The sequence below is a fragment of the Neofelis nebulosa genome, chromosome 5, assembly GCF_028018385.1.
Source record: "Neofelis nebulosa isolate mNeoNeb1 chromosome 5, mNeoNeb1.pri, whole genome shotgun sequence".
Classification (NCBI taxonomy): Eukaryota; Metazoa; Chordata; class Mammalia; order Carnivora; family Felidae; genus Neofelis; species Neofelis nebulosa.
The window spans coordinates 145,734,741-145,757,790 of NC_080786.1; the positions used below are offsets into that span (position 1 = coordinate 145,734,741).

General features: G+C 46.0%; 1 protein-coding gene across 10 annotated transcripts in view; it reads right to left on the reverse strand.

Annotated features, from left to right (window-relative positions):
* TIAM1 (TIAM Rac1 associated GEF 1) overlaps positions 1–23,050 on the reverse strand; it is a 396,414-nt gene that overhangs the window by 8,592 nt on the left and 364,772 nt on the right. For all 10 annotated transcript variants that reach the window (XM_058731853.1, XM_058731852.1, XM_058731858.1 and 7 more), the window contains 7 exons: positions 22,904–23,029; positions 17,890–17,998; positions 13,769–13,948; positions 13,551–13,669; positions 7,337–7,445; positions 2,050–2,108; positions 1,332–1,434 (listed from right to left, as the gene is read on the reverse strand). In XM_058731853.1, the coding sequence (XP_058587836.1) occupies positions 1,332–1,434; positions 2,050–2,108; positions 7,337–7,445; positions 13,551–13,669; positions 13,769–13,948; positions 17,890–17,998; positions 22,904–23,029 (805 nt within the window). The remainder of the gene's footprint in view (positions 1–1,331; positions 1,435–2,049; positions 2,109–7,336; positions 7,446–13,550; positions 13,670–13,768; positions 13,949–17,889; positions 17,999–22,903; positions 23,030–23,050) is intronic.

Below are 23,050 nucleotides of genomic sequence, written 5' to 3' on the forward strand. Positions count from 1 at the left end.
CCACACGATTTAAGCCCAACCAGGGCTCATCTGCAAAAATGTTCACGAGTCTTCCCAAACGAAGATAAAAATCGAGCAATTGCACATTCTGGTTTCTCAGAGCCACTGGAATGGATCTCATGACGAGAAACAAGTCGGCTAATCTTTCTAACTCACTTAAAAAAAAAGCTTTTATCTTGATTATCTTAAACATGCTTTGAATGAAAGCATGAAAGAGTGAGAATGGAACAGCACATCACAAAGACGACTTTGTTGCCACAATTTAAATTCTTTGTGTACGTGGTCCTCAGCGAAGGCAAAATATCTGGCCGAGAAGCCAACAGTTGGCCACAGACACAAGCTTTCCCATTTATAAAACAGGCACAACATACGAACTAGATAATCTGCAACCTACGATTACAAAATAAGACAAGAAGAGTGTTTAAGTGCCCCATCCTCGGAACGCTACTCCAGCTGATAACTTCCAGGTTCTCGCAAATCAAATAAAGTAAAAAGGCACCAGAGTAAACTGCTGTGCCTCAAGGTTGGGAAGAAACCTTAAGGCAAATGATCATCCCAAATACATTTGTCCTATGGGGTTTCTGCATTTGAGTGTTTCTACAAGAGATCACAACAGTGAGGGAAGAAGCTCTGGTTTAATTTCAGTGAGTAATTGAAGGTTCACTAAAACCGCACGACATGGGACTTGATTTTATGAGGATCAGAGCCAATTTTATTACTCATGGAAGTGACACGTGGAAACAGGGAAGGATGACGAACACACACTGGGCACCAAGAACTTAATGCTCACATCAGATGCCAGAAGAGGATACAGAAATACGGATCTACTGTGCATTGCAGAGGTCCCTTCCATGGCCTCCCTTCACTACCAGACAACTGCACCTGTTGTCCAAGTGGGATGGGCTTTAATGGCTTTATTTTGTGCTTTTGGTGGTCTTTATGGGCCCCCCCGGTTAAAAAGCTAGTGAGTGATTTTCTGTGGGCTTTAATCTGCTCACGGTCTCAAGGATTCTGTCCAGAAGTACAAGACTCACTGCTACTCAGATATTAGGCACTATAATATTAATACATATAACAGGATTGGCTAGAACTCCTTGAAACAATATTGAAAACATTCCATCCATTCGCTTAGTTCATGCATGCATTCATTCATTCATGCATTCAAATATTTAATACATGGCTGGGAACACAAGAGGCGGTAGAGAGACTGAGGAAAAAGAGATAAATATAGAAGAAAAAGGAAGGTTACAGAGGTTATGCCAAAGAAAGGATTCAGACCAACCGTTCATACACACGTTGGAAATGTGCACCCGGCACATTCCCGTGTTTACCTGCACTTGCCAAAGCTCGAACCTGCAGAGCTTCGGTGGGGATCATGTGCCGAAACCGGAAGGGGTCCCAGTCCTCATAAATCGAAAGCCTGTGAGATCCTACCTGCAGGAAGAGAAGGAAGCGGGTGCGTGAGGGTGATCTGCTTCAGCCTGGACCGGACCCCCCACCACCACCACAGACACACACCCACACCCCCCCACACCCACACCCAGACAACTAGTGAGGCTGGAACACCCCGTGCTGGTCTGGAGGGACCTCAGCCCCATGGGAAGGAAGATGAAAGGGATTCCCCAAAAGGGGGATAGTAAAAAAGGCAACAAGTGTCAGGAAGGTTCTGGCCATGATGGGCCCCAACAGCTCTTCACGTTTCACGCTCTCAATGTGCACCTGCCAAAGAGAAGGCGGGGTAGGCAATCTCCTCCCGTTCTTAGCAATGCTTCAAATGTATTTAGAAAGTTAGGAAGGAAGGAAGGAAGGAAGGAAGGAAGGAAGGAAGGAAGGAAGGAAGGAAGGAAGGAAGGAAGGAAGGAGAAAGAAAGAAAGAAAGAAAGAAAGAAAGAAAGAAAGAAAGAAAGAAAGAAAGAAAGAAAGAAAGAAAAAGAAATCACACAAGGCTCGTGCCTGACCAAGGGGCAGAATGGTAATTATGCAGATAAAAACAAGAAGCAGATAGAAATGGAGTTACTTTCAAACCAGGGGAGACGTAGGAAGTCTTACAAGTTTCTTCTTCTGTTTGGAACCGTCTTTATACACAAGGACCACAGCAGTTTTGAAGACTAGAAAAAGAGGAGACAAGGTGGTTACAGCACATAACACACGAGGCTTTCCTCTGAACTCCGATAATGGACACTACAGTTCCCAAGAAGACAGCGAGGGGCATGTGAGCCAGCCCCGACCCCACCTTCTGCTCATTCACCCCATCCACACGGCTCCAAAGCCTCCTGAGATGACAATTTTCCAAAAACCACAGAAAGCCTAAGTAAATGGAAATAAACCCTCCCGCCCCACTGGAACCTTTTTAAAGCAAGTTTAATCATGGTGTGATTTCAAGTTTAAAACTTCGGCAGAATGCATTTAACAAAAATGTACTGGTTCAGCAGCTGGAGGAACAGTACAAACCTCGATGATGATAACAAAGCTTACAGGGATTTAGATTTATGCCAGCTAACCTAATAAATAGTGTACACACACATACATACACACACAAACACACACACACACACACACAACACACACACACAGAGTATTGATAATTCAGGAAACAGAACTCATCTTTTTTGACCTAAAGAAATGAAAATGCGTTTATGAAAGCTGAATGCAATTGCACTTCTTCCAAATGGGGCTGAATCACAGGAAGGATCCAGGGGCAGGGAGCTTGCCGGTTTATTCTTACAGTCTTTGAGGGGTAGAGGAGACCCAATAGTTGTGCACACTCCATAGAGTTCCTTAAACAATGCCAAGCATGGTGACCACTCAGTGACTCTGACTCTTCCTAGAGGGAAGGAAGAATGGGCGCCCAGGAGACCAGAAGATGGGCAAGCCCATCGCTGGCTCTTGGATGCAAGGACTCCATCCCCCTTCCTGCTCTGGCCCCAAGAGCCAGGGCCCAGGTGGTCACACGGCAGCTGGAGGGGCCATGCCTGGTGTACCAGAGCCAGGATCACAAAGGGAAGGAATATTCTGAGAATTCTCAGGGAGGGGCTCCCAGGCCTTCTGGAGACCAACCCCAAGTGTCTGGCTCATTTTCTGTCCTATTATAAATGAATCGGCTTCTCCTTGGTGCAAGATGCCTCTAACCTCCACTGCAGAAACCAGCCTGATGGTGTAAAGAAACCAGCTCTAGCCACTGGGTCTGGACTGCCCCTGGCCCTTCACGCTCACAGCATCCCACCCCTCAAGAGTTCCAGAGGGTCGGGGCGCCTGGCTGGCTCAGCCGGTGAAGCATCCAATTTTTGGTTTCGGCTCAGGTCATGATCTCACGGTTTGTGAGTTCGAGCCTCATGTCAGGCTCTGTGCTGACAGCACGGAACCTGCTTGGGATTCTCTCTCTCTCCCCCTCTCTCTGCCCCTACCCCACCAGTGCTGTCTCTGTCTCTCTTAAAATAAATAAATGAAAGAAAGAAGGAAGGAAGGAAGGAAGGAAGGAAGGAAGGAAAGAAAGAAGGAAGGAAGGAAGGAAGGAAGGAAGGAAGGAAGGAAGGAAGGAAGGAAGGAAGAAAGAAAGAAAGAAAGAAAGAAAGAAAGAAAGAAAGAAAGAAAGAAAGAAAGAAAGGAAGGAAGGATGGAAGGAGGGAGGGAGGGAAGAAAGAAAAAGAATCCTAGAGGATTGACGGAGAGGTTCCCTCTCCAAAGTCCCCACTAGCCCAAGGAGGCTGTACCTGCTCTGCACGGTGACTAACACTGGCACATGAAGAGGCCATACATTCCCACCAGAAGCCTTCAGAAATCACCACAGCCAGGACAATGGGTCCCTTTAAAACCGAGGGAGCTCTACCCCAGGACAGGGTGTCCAGTGACCTTAGTCTCAGAAGACCCACCAAGTCACTGGGACTACAGCTCAATGGGGTGGTTGCCATGGTTCTAAAAAGGCTACTGGCCTGCCTCAGTTTACCCTGACCTCAACTATCTTGGATCACGGCGGTGGGGCCAGAGCGGTCCTCAGCAGGGGCTGTGACCACCTCCACCTTAAACCCTCCCTGATCCCCTGGGGCTAGTCTCACTCAGCTGACTGGAAGTGTTGCCCAATCTCTTTCACATGACCCCCACCAAAACTCCTAGCTACCCCTTGCCAGCCCCAAGCACTCCTCTACACCCCCAGCGGTGAACGTCTAATACCCTGCAAGGCGGAAGCCTAGACCAACTATTTTTCTTTTTTTTTTAAGGTGATAATCATCAGCATTCAGTACAGATTAGCCATCCTGTGAGTAAGAACATCAAGGTGCTGAGGTATACATCAGTACATCAATTTGTTTCAGAGGAAAGCTGCGCTGTCTCCTGAGACGAGAGATTCAAATCAAAAGACAACCACGTTTTAACCCCAGAGCTGCCTGTTCAATGGTAATTACCCTGCTTCCCTTACAGCAACTCCTCTTCACTTCAAAAGGCATTTCTAAGGCCGTTTGCTCTGCCTTGCTACCTGAAATCACATCAAAACTGCCAAACATGACCTCGGAGGACTGAAAACCCGTAAGTGAGCTCATGATGGTGAGGACAGTCTGCCTTTACTCATAATCCTGGTTTGTTTTTCTCAATTTTTTAAAATTAATGTTTATTCATTTTCTGAGAGAGAGAGAGAGACAGAGATAAGAGACAGAGCGTGAGCAGGGGAGGGGCTGAGAGAGAGGGAGACACACAATCCAAAGCAGGGTCCAGGCTGTGAGCTGTCATGTCAGCACAGAGCCTGATATGGGGGCTCGAACCTGTAAACCGCAAGATCATGACCTGAGCCGAAGTCAGACACATAACTGACTGAGCCACCCTGGTGCCCTCTGGAGATGACTCTTACTTAATAAGCTTGCCTCCACCTCCCATAGAGCCTTGGGCAATTCTCACCTTGCTAACTATGGCCCCGGCGGAATCTACTGGCAGTGTGATCACCGATCACTGATCACTGGGCCTGGGTGTGCAACTTCCATTCACACCCAGCACAGGTGATGGGGGCTCCCTTTTGGTGAGTTTCCCCCCCCCCCCCCCCCCCCCCCCCCCCGCTCCCAGCCCCAGTAAGCAACCCATGGGGCAGGGAGCAGAATGATGCAGAGTGGAACACACACTGTCCTCCCTCTGAGCCTGTGCAGCAAGTGGCAGCTAAAGCCCCAAACCTCAAAAACAGCCTGTTCCTGAACCCTTTGTAAACCACCCTGGAAACTGGGGCCAGCTGCCTATTCAGCACAGCCTGCGAATACAGGCGCTCGTTTGGTTACATATGGTCTATGGTTGCAGTTTGGCTACATATGGCTTCTGGCCCTGAAAACCTAAAATATTTACAATGTGGCCTTTTACAGAGTAGGTTGGTTGACCCCTACTTTCTCCCACTCAAATTATTTTCTGGTTTTAAATCTGTTCATTTCTAACCCCAGGAAATCTGTACAATTCAGAACATAGTCGTGAAAAAGTCCCAATGACGGAACTCTGGAATTGTTCACCTGTAGCCCAGAATCAGAAACAGGTAGGTAAGACCGTTTGGGTCATTTACTTGGGAATCATACTTCCTAGAAATGACCTACCATGAAGCATCAGAAAGCTGCCAGCCCTTCCAAGAAGAAATTGCAACATAAGAAACACAACTGGTAAGTGGGGGGTGGGGGGTGGGGGGAGTAGGGAAAGAAAACACTCTCCTTACCCCTGCCAAAAGCACCCCGCCCCCATCAAAAGCTACCAATGTGTTATAATATCCCAATACTTTCTTGTATGACGCATGGAGTCACATATTTTTCTTGCACACTTCTACCCACCTTTTATTTTTTTAATGTTTATTTATTTTGAGAGAGCGCACGAGAAGGGAGAGGGGCAAACAGAGAGAGAGAGAATCCCAAGCAGGCTCCAAGCTATGAGCACAGAGCCCGAACCCACAAACCACAAGCTCATGACCTGAGCCGAAGTCAAGAGTGGGACGCTCAACGAACCGAGCCACCCAGGCGCCTGCCCACCTTTGTTATGTTTAATGAAATGGCATCACTACTCTAGTGGCTTTTTGAAAATGTTACAAAGGTCACTACGTTTTTCCGTGAAGGCTGAGTGATCTAAGTGACAAGTTCAACAGTCTTTATGTTCAACACTCTGATTTTAATATCACGAGGATGTTCCACTTGGGGAGACTCTGTTCACATCGTGGGGGGGAGGAAAAAAAGAAGTGTTCAGTTAAAGCAGCCTTAAGCAACAACCTCTTGAAGGCAAGGTAAGAAAATGGAAATGCTAGATTTCCTTTATTTTAGGTTCCCACCCATGAGTCTTCTGTAGAGGCTAGGAGAAGACACAACATAAAACAGAAGCACACACTGTTGGTCGTTTTGTACCCAGAATGGCACTGCAGGCCGTCCAAGCATTCAAACTGCAACAACAAGCCGTATTTCCTAAATTACCCACAATTCCCAGTGTGCCAAAACACAGTTTTCTCTCTCAAAAAGCATTTCACAATACGACCACGTGAGAGTTCTGATTACAGCAACTGCATCCATTTGAACCAGTTGATTGAAAAAGAGAAATCACGCACAAGCATCTCTACTTTTGCTAGTATTCGCCCTACTCTGATTGAGAGGCACCCCACAACTGAGCAAGGCACCCACCACAGGTGAGCTGAGAATCAGAGTCCTGAATCCCAGCACCACACACAACAGCAGAGTCAGCAAGGATAAAAGATGTCAGATTTGAGGTCGCAGAAAAAGACGGTGTTTTCATTTTTGCCCATCGGCTTTTCCCTGGTGTATTGTTAACCTGTTATTTTGAAAAGCTATGCAGAGGGGGGTTGGGTGGCTCAGTTGGTTAAGCGTCCGACTTCGGCTCAGGTCATGATCTCACAATTCATGAGTTCGAGCCCTGTGTGGAGCTCTGTGCTGACAGTCCAGAGCCTGGAGCCTGCTTCCAGTTCTGTGTCTTCTTCTCTCTCTCTGCCCCTCCCCACTCCTGCTCTCCCTCTCCCTCCCTGCCCCTTTCTCAAAAATAAACATTAAAAAAGGGTTTTTTTTAATAAAAAATAAAAAAAAAAGATACTCAGAGCAGGGACGACAACAAACTCTTTCTCTGCCTGCGTGTTCGTACACGGGGCAGGCTTGGCACGGCCATTCCCTCCCTCTCACGTAGCTGGTGCTCACACTGGCCATACTTCACTGGAAGGTTTCATTCACTGTTTGTGACATGCCGGTGCTCAAGGCAGGAAGACCGGTTCAGATAACTGGAATGAACTTCATTTTAATAAATTGGGTCTTGGGAAAGAAAAGTTCTTGTTTTGGGAAATAAGCCCAGCCTCCCTCCCTGTGCCCACCCTCACCAGCCCTGTTCTGATACGTACCAAAGGCTGCCAGTTCTGGCTCCTTTTTCCACTTTCCCAGGGAGGCTGGCGGGTTTGGCCAAATCACGGTGGTGTGCAAAAGCAGGTCCCCCATGCTCAGATCTGCAACCTGAGAAGCACAGAAAAAAAAAAAAAAAAAAAAAAAAAAAAAACTTGCAGGTGGTTGTTACAATATTCAGATTTTTAGGTTTTCAAATCTGGCAGGCTGATGTCAATCTTATTTCACAAAAATATGGTCTTTAACCACATCTGGTCACTTTTTTTTTTTTTCTTTTAAATAGATTTCCCATACTTTTTGAATTTTTTAATGTTGATTTTTATTTGAAAGAGAGAGAGAGAGAGAAAGAGACAGACTGTGCACGAGTGGAGAGGGGCAGAGAGATGGAGACAGAATCTGAAGCAGGCTCCAGACTCCCAACTGCCAGCACAGAGTGTGACACAGGGCCAGAACTCAAGAGCCATGAGATCATGAACTGAGCCGAAGCTGAACACTTAACGGACTGGGCCACCCCGGTACCCCTGGTCACTTTGTTTTCTTTATCCCACATTTGTCTACAAGAATTTCAAGACTAGAGTGGCAAAAGGTAGAAATTGGGGCCTCAAAATTCACACACAGTAGCCTGGAGCCTGGAGCCTGTCAAAATTGATCTACAAAACTGGCCAGGCTCTGTGTTCAAATAGAGACAGTTCCCGAAGGAGAGACAAATGGCCATCGATCACAGAGATTCCCCCCAGAAAACTAGGCATTTCCACCTATGGGTTTAAATCCCCTTGGAGCCAAGGTTTTTCTGGAAAGCAGTGGAACCAATGATTTTTTCTTCTTCCAGCTCATTCTCAAGGTTTGATTTCACTTTAGAGGAGGAAGAGAGAAGCCAACTGAGGAGTCTGAAGAGTGCTCTTTAAGTATGTGCAGCGTGAGCTCAGGGATCCGCAGAAATCATGGGGTGTGGTCACATGGCTGGGGGAGACTGAGCACAAGCCTGGTCCAGATGCGTCTTTGGGTCGTAGAGCCATCCAGACATGATGCTGCGGCAGTCCAGTGCTGACACCTCCCGACAGCCACCTCTGCCTTTGTCACCGGAGTCCAGGGCCCATTTGCAAGCCCATCCACACCTCAACCTCCTGCCCACTCAGCAGCCTATTCACAGGGAGGAGAAGCATCTGGTCTCTTGACCTGCTCTCTGTGCAGGCACATTAGGGGACAAGGCTTTACAAACAATCAGAGTCCGTGGTCCACCCACTGATAAATACCAAACACTGCCAATAGGTTCCGCATCCAGAGATCAAGCTCAAGGCAGCATTTCAGATATTCCAAAACTTGATGTTGAGCTTCTCAAAGACAGATGGGTCTGGTTCATTTTGCTGCTTATAATCTGACAGGATTTCTGGAAATAGCAGCAGCGACCCGGCAGCCCTCTGCTGACCACAGTGCCATTTGGCATTGCTTATCCTGAGTCACCAAGCCAGATGCCGGTGCTGGAGATGCGGCTCCAGCAGTACAAAATCCACTGGTGTCAGGGCACCTGAGAGGCTCAGTCGGTTAAGCACTGGCTTAAGACTTCGGCTCAGGTCATGATCTCATGGTTCGCGGGTTCGAGCCCCATGTCGGGCTCTGTGCTGACAGCTCAGAGCCTGGAGCCTGCTTCGGATTCTGTGTCTCCCTCTCTCTCTGCCCCCTCCCCCGCTTGTGCTCTGTCTCTCAAAACAATGAATAAATGTTAAAAAAAAAATTAAAACCACAAACCAAACCAAAATTCAGTGGTGTGGTTACCACTATAGTGACTGGGGGATCAATAATAATAATAATTACTGACCTGTATTATTAGTAAGTAGTATAGCCAAGGATAAAAAAAATTAATCAATCTTAGTTTGTTTGTACATATGAAATAACTAGTCAACCACGTCCCAGGACAGTCTCAACTAAGGTAACTATAGTCTCTACTACCCATGCCCCAAGCATCCACACAAAAGAGGAGTGTTTATACACAGAAATCAAATTCCCAGGTACCATTCTGGGCCACCGCCTTACGGGATATGTCTTTAAACGTGACTGAGGGTCACTGGGGCAGATCATTCTCCAAACTCTACTTCCTCTTCCAACATAATTCTGTATCGGCACCCTCTGCCATGTGACTTTCTAGCACCTCCCACTACACCAGGCAAATCCCTGAAGACTCTGCACGTGGCCATGTGCCTTGGGCCACAGACTTGCCATAGTAAGTTTCCACCAGCCCTCCTGGGCTTCCACCTTCCATGGAAAGGATATGCCCAAGACGGCCACTGCTTCTTCGGCCCGGATCCCGAAAGGATGACAAGTAGAGTGTACCTGGGCTTTACGTTCTAGAGCTCACCAAGAGAGGCCAGAGTTCCGCTGGCCCACACACCCGAGTGTGGTGGTATTCACTGAGATGTTATTTGTCACATAGTGAAAAGGGACTGATGCAGTCCCAGCCCATGTGGTTATGCTCTGTTTTCAAGTTTCCACATGGCCCACGGAATAAGGGTGTCAGCACTGCCCATCCTGGCCAACAGTATCTCCCTTGGCCTTCTACTTGTCACCTTCTCAATTTTCTGCCCAAACCTCAAGACTAAGCTCTGCTTAGAAGTCTGGCCTGTTCTACTCGGCCACGTCTTTTGGGCCCAAAGGGGACATGCCCTCTTTGGTCTTTTCTTCGTCCTACCTAAGCAAAAGGGATGCTCTACGTGGTCCAGCTCAACTCCGTAGGGTTTAACATGGGGAGGTTGAAGGCCTCCCAGCTTCATCATACAGTATTTTCTTGAACAGCTTTGTTCTTTGTGCACATATCTGCCTTCAGGGACCGTCTGAGGAAAGCGGCTGATGACAAGATGAGCTATGGTAACGTGTCCCTGGAATGTTACCATTTCAATAGTGACCCACCTTTCCCAACAGATACTGATAAATGTTCCTATTCATAACTGTTGACAAACTGTTCATAAACCCATTCTAGGTTTTTACTGGATATTGCCATTAAAAAGGAACTACAATGATCAGGAATCAGCTCTGTGGGAATCAGGACATAACCTATGTGCCTCTAACTGGCTGCCTCTCAAAGTTTCCATAATTGCTCCAATGTATGTGGCAAGGAGTGTAGTAACTGATCTGTGCACTATTTCCCCAGGACCCACATTTCCCTCAGGTCGTATGTTTGTGAAATTGAGACCACTCCATCCTTTTCAGTTTGAAGACCATCCTCAAAGAGAGATTGCATGGAACTTGAGGCCTTCTCCTTGCCTAATCAAGGATCATTGGCTACTAAACCTCTGCTCCACTTTGGGCCCCTACTTCTTTCTTACTCTTCTTACAGGGTTAAAACACAATCTTCTGTTGCCTTCTTTGGCATCTTTTCCAAGCCTTGATCTTTCTGGGCTTTGGACGTCCTAATACTGAGATGGGATTTTCCTTCTCTTTAATACTGGTTCTCAGTTCAATGTCTCCCTTTATCTTTTGCACATTTCTTTTCACAAAATCTCAGCCCACAGGAGGCTATTTTATACCGCACTTTGTCTCTTTGTTCCTCGCTAGAAAGATTTCTCACTTGATTGTCAGAATTTCATTGTAGAGGACGGGCAGTTTCACCAAAGCCATGTTCCCTTTCACAGTCCTTGACTTTTGAATCATATTCATCTTTTTTTTTTTCCCCTAAATGCTTTGCAATCCATTATCCATATCATTTTCTAGTCTTTAGCATAACAAGGTCTTTGCCCCCAAGGTCATTAAAATCCAGAAGCTAGCTTGATGCATCACGAACAATATAATGAAAATGTTCATTTCCCAGGCCCAATAAAATTTACTTCTGTCAAAATTAGAATAAACTAAAACACAGGGGAGGAAGTGTTGTGATAAAAAAATGTTTGCAGTATTGGGGTGCCTGGCTGCAGAAGCCTGATCTTGGGGTCGTTCGTGAGTTTGAGCTTCACATTGGGTATAGAGATTGCTTAAAAATAATAACAATAATAAATAATAAATATATATATATAAGATAAAAATAAATAATAAATACTTTAAAAAATGCTGTCAGTATTATTTGTAGTAGTCAATGAAACCAAGAGATCTGTCTAATGACAGGAAATTAAGTAAACCATTGTTCGCCCACACAATGAAATATTACACAATAATTTAAATGATTGTTTTGAATAATTTAAAACAACATGGAAGTTTTTTGTTCAATATTAAATAAACAAGGCATAAAATTATTTTCAAAATATAATTATTCAAGCATATACAGAGATATAATTTTCTAAATCAAAGCAAACACCCAAACATTAAGAGTGGTAAGTGCTTTGTTTTGAGATCGAAGAGATTTTTCTCGTCTTTTCCCGTATTTTGCCCTCTCACAAGCATCCCACGGCTTTCTTCTTACAAGGTTTTATAAGAAAATGAGAACTCAGGGGCGCCTGGGTGGCGCAGTCGGTTAAGCGTCCGACTTCAGCCAGGTCACGATCTCGCGGTCCGTGAGTTCGAGCCCCGCGTCAGGCTCTGGGCTGATGGCTCAGAGCCTGGAGCCTGTTTCCAATTCTGTGTCTCCCTCTCTCTCTGGCCCTCCCCCGTTCATGCTATGTCTCTCTCTGTCCCAAAAATAAAAATAAAAAAAAAAAACGTTGAAAAAAAAAAAGAAAATGAGAACTCAGGGGCGCCTGGGTGGCTCAGTCGGTTAAGCGTCCGACTTCGGCTCAGGTCACGATCTCGCGGTCCGTGAGTTCGAGCCCCGCATCGGGCTCTGGGCTGATGGCTCAGAGCCTGGAGCCTGCTTCCGATTCTGTGTCTCCCTCTCTCTCTGCCCCTCCCCCGTTCATGCTCTGTCTCTCTCTGTCTCAAAAATAAATAAAAAACATTAAAAAAAAAATTCTTTAAAAAAAGAAAATGAAAACTCAGTCCAGAGTAGCCGTGCCCACCTTTTCTAAACTCTTGATTGACTACATCATCTGCCAGGTAGACTGAGAACATTCTCATGCTCTGCTTGTCACACCGGTAGAAAAAAATAAATGGTGTTTCAGTGGAACACTGTGGATCCTCTAACACACCCTCCCGAGCCGTCAGACTCCAGCCCTCCATGCTGCCTTTGAGCTCCTCTGCAACTCTCTTGAAGGTGTAGGCAATGGTTGTCCAGTCGGGCGCTGACTTGACTTCCTCCCACCGTGGAGAAGCCAGTGTGTCTCCATTTGCAACCGATCACACTATTTCTTCATGTCTTATCCACACCTGTGCTAGTCCAGCTTTTCCAAGAAACCGTGGTGACGTCTGCCTGGTTCCCTCCTATCATCTGAGTAACATAAATGTCTTAATATGTCTTTGCTTTTACATCTAGAGGAGGGCCCATGATTTTACCTCTGTCTGAAAATCAGCCTTTAGCAGTCTGAAAACTTGTTTTGTTTCCCTGAAGACATCAAAATGAACCCGGACAGTAATCCTGTGTACCTTGAAGATAAGGCTGTTTTCTCTCTGCTTAGACTAAACAACCAAGTTTCCCCGCCCCCTTGTCTCTTACCCTCTTGTCATCCCAGTAGGAGTGATTTTCTTCCTGGTTCCCTCCCAGCTTTTCTCCTTTCTTTTTTTTTAAAGGCAGAAAGCAAACCCTAGGAGACTATTCCAGCCGAATGCACAGAGGCAGTGATGAACGTTATTACATATCCTATCCCTCGGATTCATCTCAGTATTATCAGAATTTTTATTCACATAAGCTCTTGTCAATGACTCAGGCATTATTTATAATTTGCTCTCAGTTTTTCTCAGGTGTATCTGGCCCTGTCACTCTTTCTTCTAAGTAGGTTTTTAGGTAGACTTTAAAAAAAAAACAGATTTAGAGTCATTTGAAATTTTCATTCATTTAGCAAATATTGACTGAGCCCCTACGACAGGCTGAGCATTATTCTAATCTCGAGGGATGCAGCTTTGGCCTTCTACGGTGCTTACGGAAGCAGCCCAAGCCATGGTCATGGGGGTTCAGGCTCACACATAACAGAATAAAACCAGAGGTCCCGAGAGGGAAGGAATGAGACTCAGAGACACCGTTCTGATATTAAGAACTAATTCAGCTGAGGAAGAAAATTCACTTATAGCCTTGGATAAAGGGTAAAAGTTCCACCGACAAAAACAATACCTTCGTAACTCTTTTACTTACAAATAACACCTTCAGAAAACAATGGAACCAACCCAGCTTTACTGCCAGGTGTTCTGAGAGGCCGGCCCTCTTACCTCTTTTTTCTCACCGGTCTGTTCAGCAATGAGCTGGTCAAACACAGCCCCAAATTCTTCATGAATTTTCTGCATTTCATTGATATGACTTGCAACCTTGTTCATAGTCTTGATGGCCACTGGAAGAAAACGGCCGTGAAAGGCAACGGCTGTTTAGAGACGGTCACGGAGACACGGGCAGGGGGGGCGGGGGGCAGACCTCGGGGCCGGGGCCTCACCGTCCAGATGGTAGTGCTCCTCGCTCTCGGCATCCGTCAGGGCAAAGAGCTCCTTCAGCAGAAGCGGGTACTTGAGGATCCTCTGGATGGGCTTGATGAGGTAAGACTCGAGAGTGGCCGAGTGCTGCTGTTTTGGGTTCTGGGCATCTAAGAATGCCTTGAAAGCCGTGTCCGTCTTGGCTGGAAGAGATTAACACAGGCTGTCAGGATGGAACCTCCAAATGACCCCCTCCCCACCATTTCCCTCACTTTTTCCAAGGCGCCTTTCCACAGGACTGAGTGGAGAGTGTGTTGCAGGAGGAAGGAAGGCGGGGGTCCCAGGGAGACAACTGGAAGAGCCTGTCAGGCTTATTTGTTTGGGGGCAATAATGGAGTCTGAGTAAAGGGATAACAGGGTTTGTAAATCCTACACCTGGGCTTTCAGGGGCTGCTGTTCATCCTCCTCGTACTAAGAACGTCTTTTTTTTTTTTTTTAATTTTTTTTGGAGTTTATTTTGAGAGACAGAGAACGAGCAGGGTAGGAACAGAGAGAGGGGAGAGAGAGAATCCATGCTGCTAGTGCAGCGTCCGACGCAGTCCTCGAACTCACCAACTGTGAGATCATGACCTGAGCTGGACGGAACCAAGAGTCAGATGCTTAACTGACTGAGCCACCCAGACGCCCCAAGAATGTCTTTTTATTCTGATATTTTGACATCTGGGGGCCTTACAGACCCCGGAACTGCCCCTCCCGGGGCTCGCCATTCCTACATGCAGCAAAGGACTCACCCACCGGGGAGCACACCTTTCTTATGCAAACCAACCAACGTGGAGTCCCCTACCCCCATCTCTTCTAGTGAGCCCTGACACTCTGGGCCGCTATTCCCCTGCCCTAATCCCCTCAGGGCCAGGTACCAGACAAATCGGGACCGCCCCTCTACCTCAGAACCCACTGAAACCCCCCCACCCTAAGCCTGCTTACCCTGCCTCGCTCCGTCCTTCATGCAACAACCACAATAAAGATGCCCACATTCCCCCCTGGTTCCTGCTTCCTGACTGGCCCTGGTGCTTCCCAGTGTGGCCCTGTGTGGCATGTCTCGCCCCCTTCTTTGGGGAACTGTGGGTAACAAACTACCTTTACAAAGGCAACGGTCTCTCTGGTCTGTTCGCTTCGCCGTATCTGAATACTCAGAAAGCCTACATGTTGAAACACTCCTTACCCTGGTTTTCTTAATCTTTAAAGCATTTCATTGCCAGTTAGAATCCCTTTTTTTTTTTTTTGAGAAAAGATATGAAAAAAAACAAAAAAATGAGAAGCAGTGGTGCTCTGTAGCTCTGGGAAGTGGGGCAGGGCTGGGTCTCCCACAGCCAATGCCTTTTAAGATCTGTTCTATGTTAATAACGCTGCTACCAGCTATTAGCATCTAGAGGGCAGTGCCTCCCTCCCAGAGCCCAGGATCGCACAGTCCATTCAGAGGGAAACATACATCTGACCTCAAAGAACCCAGGCAGCACTTGCTTCACCAGCCTGGTTTCTGTCTGTGTCCCAGCAGGGCTGAAAAGCAGCCCTGGGGAGTTGAGGGAACCCAGACGAGCAACAAGGTACCCACCAGTGGGTAGTTGGGAAGACAAGCCTAATTAGGAAGACAAGGCTAATTAATGCCATCTAGGTGCAGAGAAACTGGGGGGAGGGAGAAGGGAATGAGGGCACAAAACGGGGAAAAAAGGTACAATATATCAAAGTGACGTAACAGTGGGCATACCCTTTTTCAAAAGCTTCTGATAAAAATGTATCTCCGTCTCCAGGGATTAGCAGCGCAAGCTGAGACCAGAAGATGTTGTAAAAGGGCATCATGGATTGTAAACTGATTATTCTATCTTTATTCAAAGAAAAACAGCAACCATGTGAAGGTGGCCTCATAAAGACCACAATCTTTTCATCCCTTTTAAGCCCTGTGAAGAGGAATTAGACTGCATGGGGTTTGGGGCCACCGTTTCTCCTCCTGCCAAAGAGCAAATCTGGGAAAAGAAAAGACACCGGGAAGGAGTGGCCTGTGTGTCAGGAAAGCAAGGCCCAGCCCCTCCAATGCCCAGGAGGCTGTGGCTACTGTGCGACATCCCAAGTGTCTACTGCCCACATCTAGAAGGGGCGTAGGAATCCCCTCAAAATCCGAAAGCCCAAAACAATGGCCACTGGCATTTAATCCATCAACCATATTTCATGTCAGAACAAAACTCAGCTCTTTGTGAGTTAAGGGAGTCTCACTTTCCTCCAACCTAGCCGTGAGCCTATTAAGAGTGAGACTTTTGGGACACCTGGGTGGCTCAGTCGGTTAAGCATCTGACTTCGGCTCAGGTCATGATCACACAGTTCATGGGGTCAAGCCCCGCATAAGGTTCTCTTGCCTCTCAGCACAGAACCCACTTTGGATCCTCTCTCTCTGCCCCTCCCCCACTTGCACTCCCTTCCTCTCAAAAATAAACATTAAAACAAAAGAAAAGAGGCACAGACTTTTGTTCTCCAAGAGTTCTCTTCACCCTCCCCTCTAGGCAACTTTGGCCATTAGAAAAATGTAGGTCATACCTAATGTTTCCAGGGATCGTTTTGAAAGACGATAATATTTTTCAGGTGCAAAAAACAATGTTATTGGATTAAGAAAAAATCTCCAGGGGCACAATTTAATCTGATTGAGTGAGTAAAAGTAACACAAATTGCTCTAAAGCCTGTAATGTGTATATAATTTTACAGGAGAACAAAGTTCTCTAAAATTGTTATGTTAATGATCTCCTAACAATCAGCATTCGGTTAAAGTTGAAAAAGAAGCCTGTATGCAGAACTCTGTGCCCAATACAGGACATGTGAAAGCAGCATATGCGAAAAGTTGGGCCAGACAACGTGACAGGGAAATTCCCAGGCTCCCTCTAAAAAAGTATTCTTTAATGTTTATTTATTTTTGAGAGAGAGAGAGAGACAGAGTGTGAGCGGGAGAGTAGCAGAGAGGGAGGGAGACACAGAATCGGAAGCAGGCTCCAGGCTCTGAGCTGTCAGCACACAGCCCGATGCGGGGCTCAAACTCACAAGCTCTGAGATCATGACCTGAGCTGAAGTCGGACGCTTAACTGACTCAGCCACCCAGGCTTCCTTTAAATTTCATGTTGAAAATGTCCTTTGCATTTCATGTTGGGATAGGTGCCGTGGCAATCAACCAGCTCTACCAGTAAGTATGTCATTATCTGGGGCATGCTCTTCTGTCAACCGGAGGCCTGCACTGTACTAATATTTCCTATAATAGGTTTTAAATTAAGTCAAGCTCATTCTCTCTGGCAGGAAAGCATGACATGGATAAATTATTTACGTATTCAGGGACTGGATCCGCAGCTGTGCACATGACAGCCACAGGGAAGTGTTAAGAACGAGCAGGCTGATTTCCAGAGATCCTTTGCAATCGGACTTTCTACCGATTATACTGTTTCCCAGGGAAATATCTTTTTTTTTTTTTTTTTTTTTTAATCACCTATCACTAACATCACATGCTGAACTAGGGAAGCAAAACAGCTTTCTGGAGACTCTCAGCTTTAGCAGTGCTGGTGGTGCCTATTATCACACACCTAGGGAGAAAAACATAGGTGAGGGAAAGAGGCATTCCACCAAAAGGCACAGTAAGTGTGCAAGGTTATAAGGAAATGAATGAACATTAGGAGTAAAGCAGGGATTTCTAAAGCTCCTCTGTTTCTGCATAATTGCAAGATGACCCCTCAATTCTGGCCCCAAACAGATGAGTCAAACCTTTCGTTATGAGAAGACTGGTGAGACCGTTAGTCCAAGATAGTAGGGGCACCTGGCTGGCCCAGTCAGTAGAGTATGTGACTAGGCATCTCGCGGGTTGTGAGTTAGAGCCCCATGTTGGGCACAGACTTTACTTAAAAAAAAAAAAAAAAGACAGGGGCACCTGGGTGGCTCAGTCAGTTAAGCACCAGACTCTTGATTTCAGTTCACTTCTTAGTACCTTTATTTGTGTAACATCTATCTGGCACATCAATGACTCTTGGATTTCTGTCCCAAACCCCCAACCACAGTCAGCCACACAAATGGGAATCTACAACAGACATGCCCACCTGCCGCCCAGTCCTCACCGGCCTACCTTTCACCAGGACCTTGGGGACCTTCGTGTGGCTGGCGCAGAAGGCACTGTAGAGCTTGAAGCGGTCAGCGTAATACAGAAAGGATCCCCCCAGGGAGAACAGCACTTTCTGGATTCAACGAGAAAAACCGCGGTTAGTTCATGTTCGTCCTCGTCTAGAAATATCAGCGGGACACAGAGGGAGCCCACATCTGTCTGACCCTCCCCACACGTCAGCACCATTCACACCTGTCACAGCCTTTCTTTGCTCCCCGACGGCCTGAAACTGCCTACTGGAAAGGTCGAGGGCTTACATGTTTGTGGAGTTGGCCTTCTTGCTAATTCCAGTGGAGATGTCACTGCTTCTCCAGCCCTGGGCCTTTAAATGACCTACCTGGGATGTCTGAATGTTAATGAGAAAATACAGATGGCATTTTGGAAAAGGCAGAAATCTCCTGAAATCTCTCATTAGCTCATCCTGGGAGGGGGAAGCGACAAACCAAATAGAGGCAAGAAATGCATACACCCCAAAAATAGAAGACACATTTCCCTCGTCACCAATTCCACCCTCTCCAATATTACTCCCTTGTCTAGCAGGGAGCAGGTAAGAATGTAAGAAACATGCTTGGCTACTGGAATTAGATCTCCTCTCCTAGCCCACACCCTCTGCCTCAAAAGGCTCAAAGATGGGTGATGAACTTCCCTATTAGAATTTAGTTTGCAGGGCGCCTGGGTGGCTCAGTCGGTCGGGCACCCAACTTTGGCTCAGGTCATGATCTCACAGTTCATGAGATCAAGCCCTGAACCGGGCTCTGTGTGGACAGCTCAGTGCCTGCTTTGGATTCTATGTCTCCCTCTCTCTCTGTGCACCCCCCGCTCATGCTCTCTCTAAAAAATAAGTATTTTTTTAATTAAAAAAAATAAATAAAAGTGAGGTTCCAAGAAAAAAAAGAGAAAGTTTTGGATTTCAATGTGCAATTTACCTAATGAGCAATGCACAGAATTCTGATAGATGGTTTACTAAGAACAAAAAGTTTCTTTTCAACTACCCAGAATAGGTAATTGGAGACCTACGCTTGTTTCCCACGCTTTCTACTTTTCCTCCTTTCCTTTTCAAGCCCCACCCCTCCCAACCTCACCACCCTGGCTGAGAGGGGTCAAGCAGGGACAGTTATCCTTGGAGATACACTCAGTAACCAAACAAGAAAAGATGTGAAAGAGAAAGCTCTAAACGTAACCCCTCACATTAACTGTATCAAGCCATTAGTTAGGTCTAACTTATTACTTACTTAGCATTTACCATACAGGCACCCACAGATAAAACATTAAGGCGTTCATTTATTCTTCTGGCCTTAAAAAAATGATCTCAGGGCACAAAGTGTGCCCAAGTATGAGGGGTTTATACACAAAGACTATATTTACCCCAAGTTGCCCTTCCGTAGGACATCATAGAGCCACTCTCTGGATGTTGGACGTAGCAAATTTCCAAGGGCACATTTTGTCAAGACTTGTTTGACCTCAGAACTCGTTATATTTCTTTCTAATACTGCCTTAGAACTAGAGTTTTATGCAGTCTGAATATTGGAACAAGCTTTTATGTTTCTGGCCAAATGTACAATCAGAATTTAGAGCACCGAGGGTAAAACCGACAGGGACAGGTGTGGGAGCAAAGGCAAGACAATCCAGAAGCCAACTGAGAGGTGCTGGAGAGGAGCTCTTGGGCCATGAATATTCAATACGCATCAATTGTCTTGCCTTCCTGGCAGAATGGAGACCTTCAGGTTATGCAATAAACCAGTAAAGCCACAGTCAGGGAAGAGTCCCGCTTGAGTGGAATTTAGAACTGTAACGGTTCAGAGACAGCTTACTCAAAGAATCCATGCAGCAATCCCTCCTAGAAGAACCCTGCTCATAATGCAGCCATGTCCATACTACAGTTCTGTTCACCTACCTCTCGATTGATTCACTGAACCTACACTCAAAGAACCGGCGTCCCAGCAAGAGACTGGTAAGTGAATTTAATGAATGTTGTATGCTTTAGATTAAAACCAAGTGTTTTAGGGGCGCCTGGGTGGCTCAGTGGGTTAGGCGGCTGACTTCGGCTCAGGTCACGATCTCGCGGTCCGTGAGTTCGAGCCCCGTGTCGGGCTCTGTGCTGACCGCTCAGAGCCTGGAGCCTGTTTCGGATTCTGTGTCTCCCTCTTGCTCTCTGCCCCTCCCCTGCTCGCACTCTGTCTCTCTGTCTCAAAAATAAATGTTAAAAGAATTTTTTTAAACCAAGTGTTTTAAGGAATGTCTGTAACCATTTGTTTTTTTGGATCCTCATCAAACAACTTTTTTGATTAACAAATCACTGACCCTTGTCATGACTTTGAACTGTCTTAATTAATGCACTAATTTAGAAAATACATGTTATCATTACAAACACACACAAAGGAACCAAACTGTATTTTGAATGGACAGCAGAACCACCCTGAGGATGAAGAGGGGAGAAAATTAATTCATCCAAGCAGCATTTGAACACACACACAAATGAACCTTATGCGGTAATTAGGATTAAAGAGGTATTCCTGCCTGCAACTAAACTCTTCAATGGTTCGAGGAAAAAAAAAATTATATTCCACAGACACACAGATACATACACATATACATATCAGAGATAGGAAGGGAGAGAAATAATAAAGCAAACGTGGTCAAATGTTCACATTTGGGAAATCTGGGTGAAGGAGATCCGGGAATTCTTCCAGACTATTCTTACAACCAGTCTCAAGACATATCCAAATAAAAACAGATAACTATATATAAAAACACATTTGGGGGCACCTGGGTGGCTCAGTCGGCTGACTGTCTGACTCTTGGCTTTGGCGTGGGTCGTGATCTCGCAGCTTCATGGGTTCGAGTGCTGCTCTATCAGAGCAGAGCCTGGTTGGAATTCTCTCTCTCCATCTCTCTCTGCCCCTCCCTGGCTCACACTGTGTCTGTCTCTCTCAGAATAAATAAACTTAAAAAGAAAAGACTATATTCATATGCTAAGTGTATGAACATGTGTATGTATACTGGATAGCTCCCATTGCAAAGGATCACTGACCCAAAAAAACACGAGGGAGAAAGGGCAGCCAAGTCCCTAAATGTGTATACTAACATCACTCAGCCATATCTTGGCAAGCTCTACGAGAGGTCGAAGCGTATGGGCGCCCCACATAGACAGCTGAACCTGAGTCCAACACAATGGCCAAATTAACAAAGCGAAGAGAATAGAAGGATGGTCATTTCAGCACATAGTACCAGAAAAATCACATTCACAGGCAAAAAAGATGACTTTGATTCCTACATTGCACCACAACAAATGTAATTCAAAACAGATCCAAGACCATAAGGTACATGCCCAAATTACAGAGCTTCTGGGAGAAAACAGAAGAAAATGTTTATGACCCTGGTGTAGGCCAAAATTCCACAGCCAGGACACCAAAAGTGTGACCCAAGAAAGAAGATTTGAAAAACTGGGCTTCATCAAAATTTAAAATTCCTGATCTTTAAAAGACACTGTATGACAAGAAAATATTTACAAATCCCGGTTCTGGTAAAGGACTTCTACTCAAGACCCAATAGTAAGAAAACCAAAGAAATCAACGGGCGAATGGTATGAATAGATCCGTCACCAAAGAGGATACGTTACAGGCAAACGAGCACATCAGAACATGTGCACCGTCATGTCATAAGGGAAATTAAAATGAAAGTCACAGCCAGATGCCACTACACATGCGTTAGGATGGCTACAATTATAAACAGAGACCATGACCTCCTCGTGAGGGTAAGGGGGAACCGCCGGTGACAAGGTACATTGGCTCAACCGCGTGATCCAGCCACTCTACTCCTGGGTATTTAGCCAGAAGAAAGGAAAGCAGATATCCACACTAACACTTGTACACAAATGTTCACAGCAGCTTTACTTGCAACTGCCCCAAACTTGGGAACCACCCAAGTGTCCAGAAAAGGTGATAAGGTAACAGAGCGTGCTATACCTGTTAACCCGTGTGGTGGGTCACCACCGAGCGATGGCAAGGTTGGACTATTGGCAGATTGAGATACGCAGCAACAAGGATGAAATGTGATTAAACCAAGGACAGGACGCCACGTAAAAAGAGCACACGCTGCATGATTCCATTTATATAAAATGGCACAATGCAAGTTCATCTAACTAATCTATGGCATCACAAAGTGCACGCGGTGGCCTGGGGCTGACGGGCAGTGAGGGGCGGGAGATAGGAATCACCAAAGAGCAGGAGAAACACATTCGGGGCTGACCGTTATGGGTATGTACATAGGGCAAGATTCATCAAACTGTGCAATTTGAACACAGGCAGCATATTCTATGTCAATTATGCTCGAATTTTAAAATCTGTTTTTTAAAAGCGTATGACGGTGACATGTAAGCCAACAACACTGTGCATGAAGCAGCGAGCTCTGTCATTTGCAGGTGTAGCATAGGAAATTATCTGCAATAAAGGAAACCAGGCCAAGGAGGAGGACACGAGCTGTAAGCATCCTCACTACGGTACTCGTCATAAATCCTCATTAAGGCTATAAGAACGCTGTAAGATGGAAGACTGTGTTCCTCCTGGATGATGATAAGCATTTCCATTAAGCAAAGTTTTCCAGAACAGGATAAATTAATTTGTTTACTGGGAAACCAAGGGTGCTGGTCTAATTTGCTAATAACAAGTATTAAAGGGCCCCACATAAACAGAACAAAAGGTCAAGGTTGGTCTTTCTTCCACAGCAGAAGCTGGTAGACCTACCAGGTTTGATACCTGTTGATGGCACTAGTGTCCCCTTAGCCAGACAAAGGTCCCCTCTTAGACTCCCTTCCTGAATGGACGCCACTGGAGGTCCAATGAAGACTCAACACCACGAGCACGACAACTGACCAGAAAGAGTACAGGCCCCCCTGCGATCAGGAGAGTCAACCTGACCTACAGAATAGCCCACCCATGACATTAGGAGGCAGCCTCATGCCTTTGAGGATGAGACTTACCTTAAATTGATCGACTTTCTCGAGCTTTTCCAAATCAGGGACCAGTCTTACTCCATCCTCCAGGGTTTTCAGAAATTCTACCTGAAACTCTACCATTTCGGTGAGGTTTCCAAAGAGCACGTCCAGCTGGAAAATGGAAAAAGAATT